The following is a 17,942-nucleotide window of genomic DNA, read 5'->3' on the forward strand; positions in this document are numbered from 1 at the left end:
TCAGCTAGAAAGATCTGGGAATGCCTCTCTGAAGAGGTTTACATTTGAGCTATCATGTAAGTGAGAAGGAGGCAGGCATAAGCAGATCTGGGAGAAGTACATTATAGAGGAATTAACAAGGGCCAGGGTCTAGAGACAGGAGCAAATGAAACTGTGTTCCTAAAGAACTAAAATAAGATCTGCATGGCTCCTGTTTAGAGGTTGGCAGGGGAAGGAAAGGACAGGTCATGAAGGTCTTTGTAGACCATGGTAAGGGATTTGTATGTTAACTGTGATGGCCAGGCCTGTAATCCCAACACTTTAGGAGGCCAAGGTGGGAGGATCACTCTCTGAGGCCAGGAGTTTGAGACCAGCCTGGCCAACATGGCGAAACCCCATCTCTACTAAAAATAAAACAACAACAAAAAAGTAGCTGGGTGTGGTGGTGGGCACCTGTAATCCCAGCTACTTGGGAGGCTGAGGCAGGAGAATTGCTTGAACCCCGGAAGTGGAGGCTGTAGTGAGCCGACCTGGGCAACAAGAGCAAAACTCCATGTCCGAAAAACAGAAAACCAAAAAACTATGATGGCTATTTGTCCTACTGTTTTCTTGTTAAAATGTCCTTCATTTTATAAAATGATGGTGATATTAGATAGTAGATTGGTATTTATGTTGCCTGTGTTGAGTGTGAGGGCCTTAGCCTCTACTTGTCTGTAAGTGCTGCCAATAATTAATGATTTTGTAATCTTACTTGTCAAGACTAAAAGTTAGTTAATAACCTTATATCAGTCCCCAAACTTGAAAAAAAATTTACCAGCCATGAAATCTGGTAGTTTGGAAACTACGGCAATATACCACAGCAGCTTCCTAATAGGAAGGCTTGAAAATATTTGTCAGTGAAGAGGTTAACATAGGCTGGGCACGGTAGCTCATGCCTGTAATTCCAGCACTTTGAGAGGCCAAGGCAGGTGGATCATGAGGTCAGGAGATTGAGACCATCTTGGCTAACAGGTGAAACCCTGTCTCTACTAAAAATATAAAAAAATTAGCTGGGCGTGGTCGCATGTGCCTATAGTCCCAGCTACTCGGGAGGCTGAGTCAGGAGAATCGCTTGAACCCAAGAGGCGGAGGTTGCAGTGAGCCGAGATTGCGCCACTGCACTCCAGCCTGGGTGACAAAGTGAGACTCCGTCTCAAAAAAAAGAAAAAAAGAAAAAAAAAGAGAAGAGGTTAACATAATATCCAGGACAGTGGCATGGCATGCTGAAATGTTTTTCTTACAGGAGACGTTTAATTTAAATTATCTTGAATTTCAGATCTACCTGTACTTTCGTTCACCCACTTTCTTTTCACTTTCTCCTATCTGTAAGTTCATCACCGGGTCATATGAATTTCTCTTGTTCTTGGGAATGAGCTTGTTACAAGCTTCCAGAACTTTGTGCCCAATACTTAGAATAGTCATTACATTATCACAATTCTTTGGGAGGTTACCCCACATTTAACATACTCAAATCCAGATGCTGCTTCTCAAAGCTCCAAGTACATTAGTACCCTGATCATTGTTAAAAATGAAGTCTAGAGGTGTACATGAAATGAGGATACAGATATAGGCCAGAGACCGGGTTCAGTCTGGCCCATGCCAGCCATGATTGATTGTATCATGCCTTTCCTTTGCTGGCTGAATCTAGGATTCCTGTTTTCATATGTGATTTGTTCATGAAAATGGGCATTTAGGTTTAGTGTTATGCGTGTTTTAAAGGGAAATTTCTTCCCAGAGAGTCCAAGCACATAAAACACTTCTTCAATGAGGTATTTGAAAGATTTATGCATGTTAGTATATTTTGTCCTTTTTCTTCAAAATTGACCACATAATCTTCTGGCTTATGTCCAGAGAGTATCTAGTTGAGGCAAAATATTTGCTGCTTTAGGAATCCCTGATGATTACCATGCCTTTTTCGTGGTGTTGAGGCTGCAGGAGCTAAGTTTATTAGTGACTGGCTGTGTCATTTTTACCATTTCCCACTCATCTTTATAAACTAATGAAGGCAAAATGCTGAACAACAGTGTTTTTTCAGTTTTTAAAAATTTGTTATTTTTATTCTCCTCTTCTCCCTACTGTGATGGCTCCTGAAGGATATCTGAGAAATAAGGCTTTGTGGAGCACAGGATGCAAACCACAATAAAAAATCCAAATTGTGAGCTGGGCATGGTTGCTCATGCCTGTAATCCCAGCACTTTGGATCACGAGGTCAGGAGTTCGAGACCAGCTTGGCCAACACGGTGAAACCCCGTTTCTACTAAAAATACAAAAGTTAGCTGGGCACAGTGGCACATGTCTGTAGTCCCAGCTACTCATGAGGCTGAGGCAGGAGAATTGCTTGAACCTGGGAGGCAGAGGTGGCACTGAGCCAAGATTGTGCCACTGCACTCTAGCCTGGGCAACAGAGCGAGACTCTGTGTCAAAAGAAAAAAAAAATTCCGAATTGTAAGCTCAGCCATAAAAAGATGTCTGTGCTATTGAAACTGGCAGAACCACAACACCATAGCTTCAAAAATAGATCTTATGTGTACATTTTAACCTAAAATTATACTTTCGGGTGGCATTTACTGTATAAAGCAAAGTCAAGCTTTGATCATAACTGTTTTGTCAGGACACACTTTTTATATAATTTGGGAATGGTGGTGCTATGAGGGCTAAAGTATTTTTTGTTTACTAATTTAAAAAGTAAATTTCAGCCGGGCATGGTGGCTCACACCTGTAATCCTAGCACTTTGGGAGGCCGAGGTGGGTGGATCACCTGAGGTCAGGAGTTTGGAGACCAGCTTGGCTAACATGGTGAAACTCTGTCTTTATTAAAAATACAAAAATTAGCTGAGCGTGGTGCCAGGCGCCTATAATTCCAGCTACTCAGGAGGCTGAGGCAGGAGAATTGCTTGAACCCAGGAGGTGGAGGTTGCTGTGAGCTGAGATCGGGCCACACTGCACTCCAGCCTGGGTGACAAGAGCTTAACTCTGTCTCAAAAAAAAAAAAAGGAAATTTCATATTGGACAAGATTTCTTTTTTCATAAATTGTTTAATTATAAATAGTTATATGTTTATATATTATTGTAAAATAATTGATTTGCTAGTTTAAATTTTTTTCTTTTTGTCTTCTAGTTTGCCAGGGTTTGGATACCTGATCCAGAGGAAGTCTGGAAGTCAGCAGAGCTGCTCAAAGATTATAAGCCAGGAGATAAAGTCCTGCTACTTCACCTCGAGGAGGGAAAGGTGAGATCTCACTTTCATTTGTCGTCATTGGCATAAAGTGAAGGGAGTTCAAAAGAGTAAGTTTACTGTGAAGTAAACTCTCAATGGAAGTTAAATTTTGAACTTACCTAGAATTTTTACTTACTAAATTAGTAAAAATGGCAAACTCAATTTTCTATCCTGATAGTGTTTTTAATGGCATAGATTAGTGAAAATAGCAGACACTTTTAAAAGCTTTTATTTTGACCTATGAATTTATTGTGATTATCAGGTTTAGATTCATATTTAATCCTAAAACTCTTGCATTTAAACTGGTGTGCTATGGGGAGTGCTTGTAGTGTTTTTAAAAAGAGGCATGTTGCCAGGTCTTAGAGAAGACTCATTGGTGGCAGCATGGAGAGCAAAACTGAGGAGAAGACACTAGTTGGGATGAAGGCAGGGAAGAATTAGGCCAATTAGGATGGCATTGAATACCAAACTAGGGAATCAACTTATTTAACATTTATTTAACATTAACATTATTGCTCTGTGCTAGGCAAAATGTTCAGCACTTTGGAGTGGATTTTCTTATGTTAAATTTCACACCAACCCTATGGGTTGGCAGGTGAAATAATCACTGTTTTCCAAATAAGAAAGCCAAACCTCAGAGACCTTAAGTAGTTTTGCTCAAGGTCACACAGCCAGGAAGTGGCTTTTGGAATTTGAAGAGAGATTTGAACACAGATGACGCTAAGATGAGTGCTTATACTGTTTGACTACATTGGAGTTTTGCAGATTACTGGTCATGAGCAGTTGCTTAAGGTGATGTCTGCCATGTTATCCACTGTAAAGTTACTGTTTTCCCTTTGTAATTAGTGAATGTCACTGTGTTGGGGCAGATATTTTGAGGCCACTCATATATCCTGCTTCTCCTTAAACTTTGCCTGCTAATATTTGCCCAGTGTTCATTACTGTGTCTTGCCTGCAGCAAGTATTGTTGTGTTCTAGTGGTGATTCTCCATTTCTTTCCTTCCTTGTATACTTATTAACTAGAATTCTTCTATAGGGAAGGAAGTACTGTTTCTTCTGTCCCATTTATTTAGTAATTTAATCACGTATTTATTATGGACTCATGGGTATTTCTTTTATTCTTCATTACTATCATTACTTATTTTATCAGTTAAATTGTTCCAGCTTTGGTCATTGAGATCTCTCTTAGATTGGGTCCTTTGCCTTTTTTGACAGGTCTCTATCCTTTTTTATTTTTTTTTGAGACAGGATCTCACTCTGTCACCCAGGCTGGAGTGCAGTGGCTTGATCATGGCTCCCAAGCTCAGCCTCCCTAGTGGCTAGAACCACAGGCATGAGCTACCATGCCTGGCTAATTTTTAAATTTTTTTAGTAGAGATGGAGTCTCAATACATTGCCCAGGCTAGTCTTGAACTCCTGGGCTCAAGCAGTCCTCCCACCTCGGCCTCCTAAAGTGCTGGAATTATAGGCATGAGCCACTGTGCCTGGCTTTTTTTTTTTTTTTTTTTTTTTAAAGGTATAGCGCTTCTCCTGGTACCCCAAGACACTTACCCTGTATTTCCCCTTTCCCAGCCCTGGTACCTTATATTGGAGGATAGTATTTGACAACCAAGATCTGAGCACTAGGTGTGCTCGTTGCTATTGAGATGACACCACTTCTAGGCCCTCTTAGCATACAGAGCTAGAAAAATATATACTGGATAGATAGATAGATACTAATATGTATGCATACTATACTAATGTATACTCAACCATCTATACTTGCTTTATGTTTACATGTGTATGTATGTGTTTGTATATACATATTATATATATATAATGTGTTTTTAGAGATGGATGTCTTGCTATGTTGCCCAGGCTGGTCTTGAACTGCTGGGCTCAAGCAGTCCTTCTACCTCATCCTCCCAAAGTGCTGGGATTAAAGGCATTAGCTACGCACTTGACCTTTTTTTTTTTTTTTTCTTTTTTGAGATGGAGTCTACAATCTCTGCTCACTGTGACCTCCGCCTCCCCTCCCGGGTTCAAATGATTCTTGTGCCTCAGCTTCCTGAGTAGCTGGGATTACAGGCACATGCTACCATGCCTGGCTAACTTTTGTGTTTTTAGTAGAGACAGGGTTTTACCATGTTGACCAGGCTGGTCTCAAACTCCTGACCTCAAGTGATCCACCCACCTTGGCCTCCCAAAGTGCTGGGATTACAGGCGTGAGCCACTGCACCCAACCTTGACCTTGTTTTAAAAAAATAAAACCCATGAGTTAATAGGGATCCTTTTTTCTCCAGTCTAATGCCACCAGGTTCATGCTATTATTCTTCCTTTGATTATGTATACTACAACTTCTCTCTTTGGTTTTCATTATCTATAATATATTACTTATTCATTACATATGTAAAGTTATTTCAGAATTGCTAATCCATACCCCTATGAGAAGCAGATTTGCCAACCAGAGTACAGTGTCTATGTTTAATTTTATCAATCCTTAGTATTTTTTAAAAATATAGAAATAGAATGATACATACCTTTAATAAAAGCAAGAATAGGGACAGGGGTCAAACAAAAAGAATAAACATTATAAAATTCACTAACTATTCAAGAATCATTCTCTTTTTAGAAACTATAGTCACTTAGGGTCCTAGATTAAAATAGAGAAAGCATGGCTTTTGTAATAGTAGAAGAGTATATTTATTTAATGATGTCCATTGATTCCAGAGGAGCAGGTTATATTCATTTAAAGCCTAACTCCAAGAAAGAAATTTCTGTGAAGATGTTACAGGTTTTCTCTACCTTTCAAATTAGTGTCTTCTCTAATATTTCAATTTCAGCTCCTCCCCACACTTGCCACAAACAACCCCACCCTGTAATGAAGACTGAGAAAAGAGCTCTGGGTTTCCCTTCTGCCATTCTGGAGTCTTCTGGCTAACACCAGAACAGACAATTGTGTATTTACAGGGCCACTGCAAGGACCAGTCAGCCCCAGGCAAGGGTGATATTCTCTGATAAGCAGGCAGCAAGAAATGCTAAGGGGTAATTTGTTAATTTTTCTCTCCTTTAGCACAATTCATTCAAATATGATTTGACTATTTGACCTCTGTATATATTTTCAGTATTAACAAAACTGGCTTTTTACAAAACCTTGTCACTCCCTACAACTAAATTGAATTTTTATTCCTATTCACTTGTCCTGTGTTATTTGCCCCTTAATATATAGTTAAGTGACAATATTCATGGTTGGCTGTGCCATAAAGCCATATTCCCATGACTTTAAAGTGAGTAGTGGCTAGTAGTGGTCACTCACACCTGTAATGCCAGCATTTGGGAGGCCAATGTGGGAGGATCCCTTGACCCCAGGAGTTCAAGATCAGCCAGGGCAACATAGTGAGACCCCATCTCTCTTAAAAATTAAGTGAATAGTGCTTGTTAACTTTTGGGACCAGGAACCCCATTAAAATGTCATTTTTGTTTTGTTTTGTTTTGTTTTTGTTGAGATGGAGTCTTGCTCTGTCACCCAGACTGGAGTGCAGTAGCGTGATCTTGGCTCGCTGGAACCTTCTCCTCCAGGGTTCAAGTGATTCTCCTGCCTCAGCCTCCCAAGTAGCTGGAATTACAGGTGCCCACCACCATGCCTGGCTAATTTTTTTTTTTTTTTTTTTTTTTTTTGAGACGGAGTCTTGCTTTGTCACCCAGGCTGGAATGCAGTGGCACGATCTCAGCTCACTGCAAGTTCCACCTCCTGGGTTCATGCCGTTCTCCTGCCTCAGCCTCCCAAGTAGCTGGGACTACAGGCTCCCACCACTATGCCTGGCTAATTTTTTGTATTTTTAGTAGAGATGGGGTTTCTCTGTGTTAGCCAAGATGGTCTCGATCTCCTGACCTCGTGATCCACCCGCCTCGGCCTCCCAAAGTGCTGGGATTACAGGCGTGAGCCACCACGCCTGGCACGCCTGGCTAATTTTCATGTTTTTAGTAGAGGTGGGGTTTCACCATGTTGGCCAGGTTGGTTTCGAACTCCTGACCTCAGATGATTCACCCACCTCGGCCTCCCAAAGTACTGGAATTACAGGTGTAAGCCACCGCACCCAGCCTAACTCTGATGAATGAATCAGCTTATGCACAGAAAAAAAGCAAAACAAAACAAAAATCTAATGAAAACTATGAATTGTCTTGCCTCAAAAAAAGTACACACATGTGCACATACACAGAGTGTTGCACATAATTTCAGGGGATTCTTGAGTCTCGTGGTTTAGGGGTTCCTAAGTACTTACCACATGCCAGACTTGCCTCATTTACTTTTTACCACAACCCTGTTAGCTCATTTTACAAAGGAGGGATTTGGGTTAAATACTATAATTCAAAACCACAGAAAAAGTAAGTATTAGTATTAGGATTTGAATCCAGGTCAATCTGATCCTAGAGTCAAGCTCTTGACCACTCTTTTATATTGTCTGCCACTTTTTTATAGGTAGAAGGGGATGGAGGAGAGAAACGTATTTAAAAATTTAAAACTTCTGATTCCGTAGGTGGGTGAAAAAGGTCTAGGCTATAACTTTTCAAACTATATTAGCAAAAATTGTTAATACAAGTTAGTATGTCTGATGAAAACGCAATTCATACTGTTTTCCATCTCCACCAGTTTCTGTGATATTGGAAGGTGCTAGGAAAATAATGCATTTGATAGCTGAGAAGCAAATCAGGAATAGGAAGTGAGCAAAATTCATGGCTCTTTTTCATAGTCCTTGCCATAATTTATCTAGATTCTGTGCCTTGTGCATTTTCAGGATTTGGAATACCGTCTAGATCCAAAGACCAAGGAGCTGCCTCACTTACGAAATCCTGACATACTTGTTGGTGAAAATGACCTCACAGCCCTCAGCTATCTTCATGAGCCTGCTGTGCTCCATAATCTCAGAGTCCGCTTTATTGATTCCAAACTTATTTATACATATTGTGGTAAGTATGCTTTGCTTTCTGAATAGACTGTGGACTCTTTCCTCTAATGGATGTAGCCATGGAAATATTGTACATGGGGAAAGCAGGCCGTGGTTGGATTTTCTCTAAGAGACAAAATCACTTGAGCATTATCTGAAAGATTTACCAGTATTTATTGCCAAGTTGCATTTATGCTGAGTGAACTCACTTGTGAGCTTACATAATTTTGCTAAAAGTAAAAAAGACTGGGTCTGTCTTTTGGAAATTTTTCCCCTCACAGAAGTCATATGTCAGATTTAGTGCCAAATTCACCAGTTATTTTCTTCTCTTCCAAAAACTACTACACGAAGAGTAGATGTCCAAGGACTTATCTTTGGAGCAGGTGCAAGAGATTTAGTGTTATCTTGTGGTCAGTTACTCGCCATGCAGAACTAACTTGACTCTGGTGATTCGTCTTGCTCACTCCTGCTTGCCTGGGCCTCTGTTCATTGCGGTGTTAGCTGCCAGCCACCCAGCTCATGGTGATTTTTCTCTCTCCAAGAAATAAAGCTTCCACATGTATGTTTGTGTTCCTTTCCCCCTTCTCCAGCTTTCCTTCTTTTTTCTCTCTTTCCCAGTTTGTTCTTATCTTTTATTTTCTCCCTTTCCTCTGGCTATTTTTTCTCCACTGACGTCTTACTGTTCTTTCACTAATCACTCTGTCCTCTGAAGCTCAAATCTGGATTTCCATTCATTCGTGTGGTATACCCAACTCAGTTCATGATTCCTTCATTACTCTCCTGTTTTAGACAGGAACACCCACCTTTTCTTCTTAAAATAATTGACATCCTTTATATCATTGATACTAACTTTTCTTTACTGGTAACTATTTCTTTTTCTCAATTTTTATTTTTCTTCCATTTTTTTTCCTTGCACATGTAATACCTTCTCAGTGAAGTCTTGTCTGGCCACCCTATCAAGCCAGAAACCCCTCTTCCCTGCATTATTTTTTGCCTTCTTTTCCTTACTATTTAATCTGTGATTATCTATCTATATATACATATATTTTCTTACTTATCTTGTTAATTGTCTGAATTTCCCACTAGCATTTAAGTTCCATGAGGGTAAAGATTAGCCTTTTTGTTTTGTTTTGTTTACTGTCGTAAATTCAGCATTTAGAAAAGACTTTACACGTAGTTGGAGCTGAATAAACATTTGTTGAATGAACGACTTCATTAAGTTAATATATACCTGCTGAAAAATTATTAGGAGATACAGAAAAGTATAAAAAAGGAAAAACAATTATATGTAACTCACCACTGAAAAATAGCCAGTATTAATATTGACTTACATCATTTTTCTTTATATGCATGAGAGGTATTGGAATCAGTCTATATATAGTTTTGTATTATATTTTCCTATGACATTTAATATCCTTCAGAAACATGATTTGGACCAGGTGCTGTGGCTCACCCTGTAATCCCAGCACCTTGGGAGGCCGAGGCAGGCAGATCACTTGAGCCCAGGAGTTCAAGCCTGGGCAACATGGCAAAATCCTGTCTCTACAAAAAAATACAAAAACTAGCCAGGCATGGTATTGCGTGTCCATAGTCCCAGCTACCTAGGAGGCTGAAGTGAGAGGATTGCATAAGCCTGGGAGGTCTAGGCTGTAGTAAGCCGAGACAGTACCACTGCTCTCCAGCTTGGGTGACAGGGTGAGACCCTGTCTCAAAATAAACAAACAAACATGATTTTTGGTGGTGGCTTAGTAGTCTATCATATGGATGTAACAGAATGCATTCAACTAGTCTCCTTGCCCTAAATATTTTGTTTCCATTTTCACTGTTACAGGTAACATTATGATAAACATCTTTTTTGGGGGGGCGGGGGAACCTCTTTGCATGAATTTCTGATTATTTCATTTGGATAAATTGTAGAAGTAAAGTGGAATTTTTGAATTAAATATATGAAGATATTTAAAGTTCTTATAACATTGCCACATTATTTTAAGCCCCCTAGTCCAGTTTTTAAATGGTGTTTTAGGCAGAACTATGTATAATGGGTTCAGAGGCAAAGGCTATGATACATTTTGATCCTCAGTTTATTGGTTTAATATTAACTAAATTGAAATGAAGGATTGTGTTCACTGTGAGTCTGACTTTACTAAGTTTGATATGCCCATTAGGGTATCATTGACTTCTTTTCTTTCTTGTCCCCCACCCTATTCCCAGGTATAGTCCTAGTAGCTATAAATCCCTATGAACAGCTGCCTATTTATGGAGAAGATATTATTAATGCATACAGTGGTCAGAACATGGGTGATATGGATCCACATATCTTTGCAGTAGCTGAAGAAGCTTACAAGCAAATGGCCAGGTTGGTAGAAGCTTTCATTGTTATTTTATGGCTATTAGATATGATAATTTCTTCTTGCTGATGTCACATATATTTTAAAGTGAATGGCAACCTTGTAAATAATTACTAAATAAGCAGCCTTGACAAGTTTGTCTCAGGTGGCTTGGATTATTATTAAATAATAAAGTGGGCCAGGCACGGTGGCTCATGCCTGTGATCCCAGCACTTTGGGAGGCCAAGGTGGGCGGATCACCTGAGGTCAGGAGTTCGAGAGTGGCCTGGCCAACGTCGCGAAACTCTGCCTCTACTAAAATTGCAAAAATTAGCTGGGTGTGGAGGCACACACCTGTTAATCCCAGCTACTTGGGAGGCTGAGGCAGGAGAATCACTTGAATCTGGGAGACGGAGGTTTCTGTGAGCCGAGATTGTGCCATTGCACTCCAGCCTGGGCCACAGGGCAGGACTGCATCTCAAAAACAACCAACCGACCCAAGAAAAACAAAAAAAACCCTCACATTTATAAAGGGACATAGAGTTTTTAAAAACTGCCTTTGAAATTTCATCATGATCCTGTGACTAGGAAAAGACAGACGCAGATGTTATGTTTTACAGACGAGAGGATTAGTGTAGTGACCTACTCAATGTCAGTTAGCTAATGAGTAATAGACCAGAACTAAAAGGCCTAGGAGCTATAAAAAAAAAAATCTTTCTGAATCCTAGGGAATTAAATCTAAAGGAAAGTGTGACATTTTTTTCTTTCAAGATGGGGTCTTGCTATATTGCCCAGGCTGGACTTGAACACCTAGGTTCAAGTGATCTTCCTTCTTCAGCCTCCTGAGTAGTTGGTACTGCAGGCATGCACTACCATGCCCAACTGAAAGTGTGAATTTTAATGTTAGTGTGATATGATAGGGTATCAGTTATCCTGAACAGCATCTGCAAAATGTCTCTTTTTTTTTTTTTTTTTTGAGACAGAGTCTCGCTGTGTCGCTCAGGCTGGAGTACAGTGGCGATCTCGGCTCACTGCAAGCCCCGCCCCCCAGGTTCATGCCATTCTCCTGCCTCAGCCTCCCGAGTAGCTGGGACTACAGGCGCCCACCACCACACCCAGCTAATTTTTTGTATTTTTAGTAGAGATGGGGTTTCACCATGTTAGCCAGGATGGTCTTGATATCCTACCCTTGTGGTCCACCTGCCTTGGCCTCCCAAAGTGCTCGGATTACAGGCGTGAGCCACTACACCTGGCAAAATGTCTCTATATTAACCATGGAACCCCAAAATTTTGAGGGTGGAAAATGGGAGAAAAATGCTACTTTCAAGACTAGATTATGCTCTTAATAACATAATAAAATATAAAACTGTGAATGTGTAGAAGAATAACTTGAGTTTAATTCATTTCTCCAGCCTACAAAGCAGAACATATTATAAATATAATATGGGAAACCCATGAGTAATTTATAAGGTGGAAAGAAAACTAATACTGCAGAGGTTTTTATTTTCTCCTCTCCAGCCAGGGAGAGTATACATGATTGGTCCAGCATGTGACAGAATTTTAGAATTATTTCAGTGACAAAGCCCTAGAAATCATTATGCACTTTTAATAATAAAATAATATTAATTTGGATACTTCTAATAGCAGCTAACATGTGCTCTGTGAAGGGCATTATTTAATTGTTTTCCATTTATTAACTAATTTTATTCTCATAGCAACTTTCTGAATTTGGTATTATTATTAATTTTCATTTTACAAATGAGAAAAATGAAACACAGAGAAGTTGTGTAACTTTTCTAAAGTCACATAACTAGGAAGACCAGTTTTCAAATTCAATTAGTCTGACATTATGAAATATTAATGTATTAAATATAAAATGACTAAACATAGGTTAGCACTACAAAACATGTCATATTATGCCAGCTTCTGCTATAAAATAGTAATTAGTGTTCAAAGCTTAAGAAAAATTATTTTTTAAGCTTAAAATTAAGAAAATTCCATCTGTAAGGGGAAAATCTACCAATAGCTGATTTGTATAGTATCAGAGCATTGCAGTACAGTTTCAACACCACTTAGTACAACCTGAGAACTACTGGGCAGAGAAAAAAATCACATGGAGGGCTAGACTCTAAAAATAATATCAGAAAATTGTATAGTGCTCAGAGAATTATATGACTCTTTGGGAAGTAGTAGTCTTAAATACAAAAGCATAGCTCTTACCATCTTTGTTACTGGTCATTCACAGATAGTATTAGGTTTATACAAATATTTATGGCTTTCTACCTTTAGATTTACCTTGGTTTCCTGTAATTTCTTCTTCTTATTATGATCTGTTGTGACTCAGTCACTCAAGGTGATTTCTTAACTGAAGGTTGTCTTTTTTCCTTTTGCTTGGTTTTCTTTTTCAGACAGTTTTAAAATATGCCTTAATCAGATATGGTATTATATTTACCATTTATATAAATAGATCTGTACCCATAACATCTGCCACAACAGTTAAAGAGACTGTATCTGTTTAGGTTTACAGTAGGGAATAACTGCTACAGGATCATTTCTTGCCATTGTTTTCTTATGAAACAAAGATGTCATCTTTCCAGATGCAAATCCTGGTGTTTCACATTACCATCATTTCTAGGGATCCCTCATGTCTTCAGGGAAGGTACAATTCATCATTCATCTAATAGAGATTTATTGAACACCGTCCAAACACCAGGCACTGTTCTGGGCATGGGGGATACACATTAAATAGACAGGAATTCCTACCCCATGAAGTCAGGCGTGATTAACAATAAAAGTATTAGCTGGGCATGGTGGTGCGTGTCTGTAGGCGGATCACTTAAGCCTCGGAATTCAAGGTTACAGTAATCTATGATTGTGCTACTACACTCCAGCCTGGGCAACATAATGAGATCCTGCCTTGACAAACAAAATACAAAAATTAGCCAGGCATGGTGGCATGTGCCTTTACTCCCAGCTACTCAGAGGTCTGAGGTGAGAGGATCCTTTGAGCCCGGGAGTTGAAGGCTGCAGTGAGCCAAGATGGCGCCACTGCACTCCAGCCTGGGTGACAGAGCAAGACCCTATCTACAAAAACAAAAACAAAAACAAAAAAGTAAAGTTACAAAAAAATTAAAGAACATACTGTGCTGGAGCAAGGTTAGAAGCCAGGAGACTAGTTGGGAGGTTATTGCCTTGATCCATGCAAGACATGATCATTTAATTAGTGGAGGTGGTAAAACGTAGATGAATTCTGGATATATTTTTAAGACGGAACCGCCAAAGGCTTGCTTATGTGGGGTTATTTGAGAAAAAGAGGAGTTAAAGATGGCAGTAAGGATTTGAACTGAGCACCTAGAAGGTTGGAATTGCTGTTTACTGAGATGTAGAAGATGGCAGGAAGAGCAGGTTGTGTGTGTTGTGGGGTGGGGAGTAGGGGGAAAGGAACAGAGTTCTAATGTAGATCTTTAAGGTTGAAAAGATGTTTTTGACATCTATCGTAAAAACAAAACTCATACTAGGGATTCTTTCCAAGCAGATCGATGTCCAGTGACATCAGCAATAACCAGGATCCTTGAGCAGAATCCTTGACTCATGGTTTCTTTTTAAACATGCTCCTTAGAGAGTACAATGCCCTCATAAAATACCTTCCTAGAATAGCCTTTTAATTTTAATTGTCCTTGTTGACTTACCATGGAGAAAAGCTCAGTGGACTGCCATACCTATTTTTTCTCTTATTCTTGTTTGACATTCTTGCCAGTCTTTTCTCATGCTGGAACTAGGGTTTTTGTTTTGTTTTGTGCTGTTTCCTTAAAACCAGGTAGTGCTGATGGATTTTTTTGCTGTGTTTTCTCTCCACTGTGAGTGATAGTGTAAATCAGTTTTATTGACTAAGTTTCATTTATTTAAATTTGTTTGAAATAAGTTAGTCATATGCAATTAACTTTGGTCTAGTGAAAAAGACATCTGTACTAGTCACTATCTACCAATAACTGACCATATAAGCCCAAATCTGGTCTCCCTCAGTCTCCATTTTATCATCTATAAAATGGAGCTGTGTCACTGATGGTCTAGTTTTACATTTATAGGTTTCTGTGGTATGCATTTGTTATCTTTATATTTGATGAGAACTAATGCATAAACATTTTTCTTTTTAGTTGAGGGGAGACCATTGTAGGTAGCTGTGTAACAAAGCAGAAGAAACATTGCGTAGACTTTCTCCTGGAAATCAAGAGATGTGGGGTGTAACAATCCAGCTCTACTCTATGCCAGTCATCAGCCTTGGACAAACCATCTAACCTCTTGGTGTTACTCTTTCCTCCAAAGAGGAAAACATGTCTCTCCTGCTTACTTTGGAGGTGAAAATTATATTAGGTGATACACACAAAAGCCCTTCGAAAAATACTAAGTTCTATTCAAATATGATCTGTTCTTATCATCATAGTTGTCATCATTAGGGGTCTTATGTCTGCATTTCTCTTTTCATTGACTTGAGCCTCTCATCTGGTTTTATTATTTCTGAATTTATTTATTACCAGGCCCTTCCTTAGGGTGGCCTCTTCCATCATTTGGTTATGTGGTCTCAGGGTACGCCACTGTGCAGAGGTTCACTGGCCAAATGCACAGTATTACAGATGATAAAATCTCTTCTGTTTCAGCTGAGACTCAGCTGCCCTGTGATGCTAAGTATCCTGTTTATGCAAGTAGACTTCAAGTAATACATGGCACCTCATAAGGATAATTTTATATATGTTATATAAAGGTGGGTTAACTTAAATTAATAAATAGCTACCATATTTAGAGGTCTACTGTGTACCAAACATGGTGCAAGGCATGTAATCCTCATTACATCCCTGGAGCATATCACCACTGCTTTACAGGTGAGGAAAGTAACTTGTCCAGGCCATATGCTAATAAATGGTATCTGAGAGCTGAAATTTGAATCCAGCTTTGAGACTCTGAAGCCTTTCTTCTTTGTCATTTAGTTTTCTTACTTTCAACTACCTGGCCCTATTCTAACAGGTCTGTTCCCTCACATTAAGATGGCATAGTTCTATTTCTGCATCTTTTGTTTAGCATAGAATATCTTGCTCCATGCTTTTTTATCTGTCTAATTTATATTTATACTTCATTATCCCACTCAGGTTTTACTTTCAGATGACCCCAGCTCACAGTAAATGATTTCTCTTTAGAATTCTCCATTTTTATGAGTACTTTAGTCTGTTTTATACTGGTATATCAGAATACCAGACTGGGTAATTTATAGTGAACAGAAATTTATTTGGCTCATTGTTCTGGATGCAGGAAAGAGCAAGGTTGATGGGCTACATCTATAGTTGAGGGCCTTCTTGCTGCGTCATCTTACGGTGGAAGGTGGAAGGGTAAGAGCATGTAAGACAGAGACAGGAAGGGGGCCAAGCTCATTCTTTCATCAGGATGCCATTACTGCAATCACTAACCCACTTCCATTATGACTGCATAAATCCATCCATGAGGGCAGAGCCCTCATGACCTAGTCATCTTTTTTTTTTTTCTTTTTTTAAATACAAGGTCTCACTGTGTCACCCAGGCAAGGGTGTAGTAGCACAGTCATGGTTCACTGCAGCCTCAACCTCTGAGGCTCAAGTGATCCTCCCACCTCAGCCTCCCAAGTAGTTAGGACTACAGGCATGTGCAATGATGCCCAGGTAATTTTTTCTTTTTTGTAGAGATGGAATCTCTCTATGTTGCCCAGGGTGGTCTCAAATTCCTAGGCTCAAGTGATCCTCCTGCCTCAGCTTCCCAAACTGCTGGAATTACAGGCGTGAGCCACCATGCCTGGCCTAGTGACATTTTAAAGTCTCACCTCTCAACACTGTTGTGTTGAGGATTTAGTTTGCAACATATGAACTTTGGGGAACACATTCAAACCATAACATTAAACTACTACTTTGGGACTTACTGAATATTTTCTACCCCAGAAGGTTACAGTAGGAATAAAATACAGTACATATTAGAACACTAGAGTGTATAAAGGTTATAAACAAATATAATTGGCTATTTCTGCTATGGCATCTTTATATAGTGTATAGGCTGTGTACGGATGGAACAGAAAACTCAGGTTGATTTGAGGGGATCTGATAGCCATGTGAAAAGCTTCTCACCAGGAACTGAGTGACCTCAGCAAGTATCTCTAGGGAACACTTGTTTTCATTTCCTGAGGAGTCTGTCTGCCTCTCTAAAGCACAACATTCAACAGTGCCAGCAACCTTTTTCATAGTAAATAGTTATGCTTCAAAAATAAAATTAATATTATAATTGTAAACTCATTGTCTAGTATTAACTTTAGGGTTTAAGCATTTTCTTTTTGAGACTAATTAAAAGTAGAAATCAGAGAGACACAGAGAGCAGAGCAGCTTGATTTTGATGAGTGATAATACAGAAAAACTTAGCATCTCTCTAACAAGAGAGAGATTAAAGTCTCAATGAAGCCACATCTTTAAGACACCATGGTAAAAACACAGTTTTGAAAGAAAGCATTTTATTACACTAACTTAATATTTTTTCTTTTTAACAAGGGATCAAATAAAGGGAGAAACAGATTGGTTGCCTGCAAAAATGTAAAGCTGTAGATTTTGTTTCACGTGGCCATGTTTGTTTATAAGCTAAAAATTTAGACCTAGGTGCAGGTGCATGTACACTTCATCACGGTACATGACAACACTCAATCGGTGGTTATCAGAGAGTTAACATCAACATAGGTGGAGATATTAAGTCGTGTTCTGCATTACTCAGGTCTGAGGCACGCATTACTTAATTTCCATGTTAATGCCATAGATGTAATTGAAAGTATGTTTATTAAGTTTACAGAGGACAAGTTGATGATCTGGGAAGATATGAATAGTGTTTGATATGACCATGATAAACTAGAGAGATTACATATTTTAAAGGATAAAATTCAAAAGGAAAATCTATAAAATAATATATATCGTATAAAATGAAAACTATAAGGAGAGACCCGACAGACCAAATAGATATAAGGTCACCTATGACCGTAAGAGGAAAATAAAGTCTAACAGACATCCTCTCCAACCCTGCCTCTCTCTCTGTCTCTTTCTTGTTTTCTTTCTCTCTTTCTCTCTCTCTTGCTCATCCTTGAATAATTGTTTCCTGGGGTTTCAAGTGCTTCTACATAATTTAACTCCCATTTCCTTATTCTCACAGAACCTGGTTTTCTCCTAATGATCATGTGAGTCAATTCTGGTATTACCCTCTCAATTCTGGTATTACCTTCTCTGGAAATGCTTTCCTGACATCTCTTCCTCACATCTCCTACTGGTTCCATACTCTTCCTTTCTACTTTCATAGTATCTTAGACCTTTTTTATAGCAGTTACTTCCAACTGCGTTTTAACTGTGTCCTTTCTAGTCTCTCTCAATTGACTATGACCCTAGAGTCATTTATTTCCATAAAGTGATT

General features: G+C 39.1%; 1 protein-coding gene across 9 annotated transcripts in view; it reads left to right on the top strand.

Moving 5' to 3' along the window:
* The window catches only part of MYO5A (myosin VA), a 218,209-nt gene that overhangs the window by 79,669 nt on the left and 120,598 nt on the right, over nt 1-17,942 (top strand). For all 9 annotated transcript variants that reach the window (XM_023227136.3, XM_023227138.2, XM_023227137.3 and 6 more), the window contains exons 2-4: nt 3,137-3,247; nt 8,011-8,182; nt 10,372-10,516. In XM_023227136.3, coding sequence (XP_023082904.2) covers nt 3,137-3,247; nt 8,011-8,182; nt 10,372-10,516 — 428 coding nt within the window. The remainder of the gene's footprint in view (nt 1-3,136; nt 3,248-8,010; nt 8,183-10,371; nt 10,517-17,942) is intronic.

Source organism: Piliocolobus tephrosceles, chromosome 6 (genome assembly GCF_002776525.5).
Source record: "Piliocolobus tephrosceles isolate RC106 chromosome 6, ASM277652v3, whole genome shotgun sequence".
Lineage (NCBI taxonomy): Eukaryota > Metazoa > Chordata > Mammalia > Primates > Cercopithecidae > Piliocolobus > Piliocolobus tephrosceles.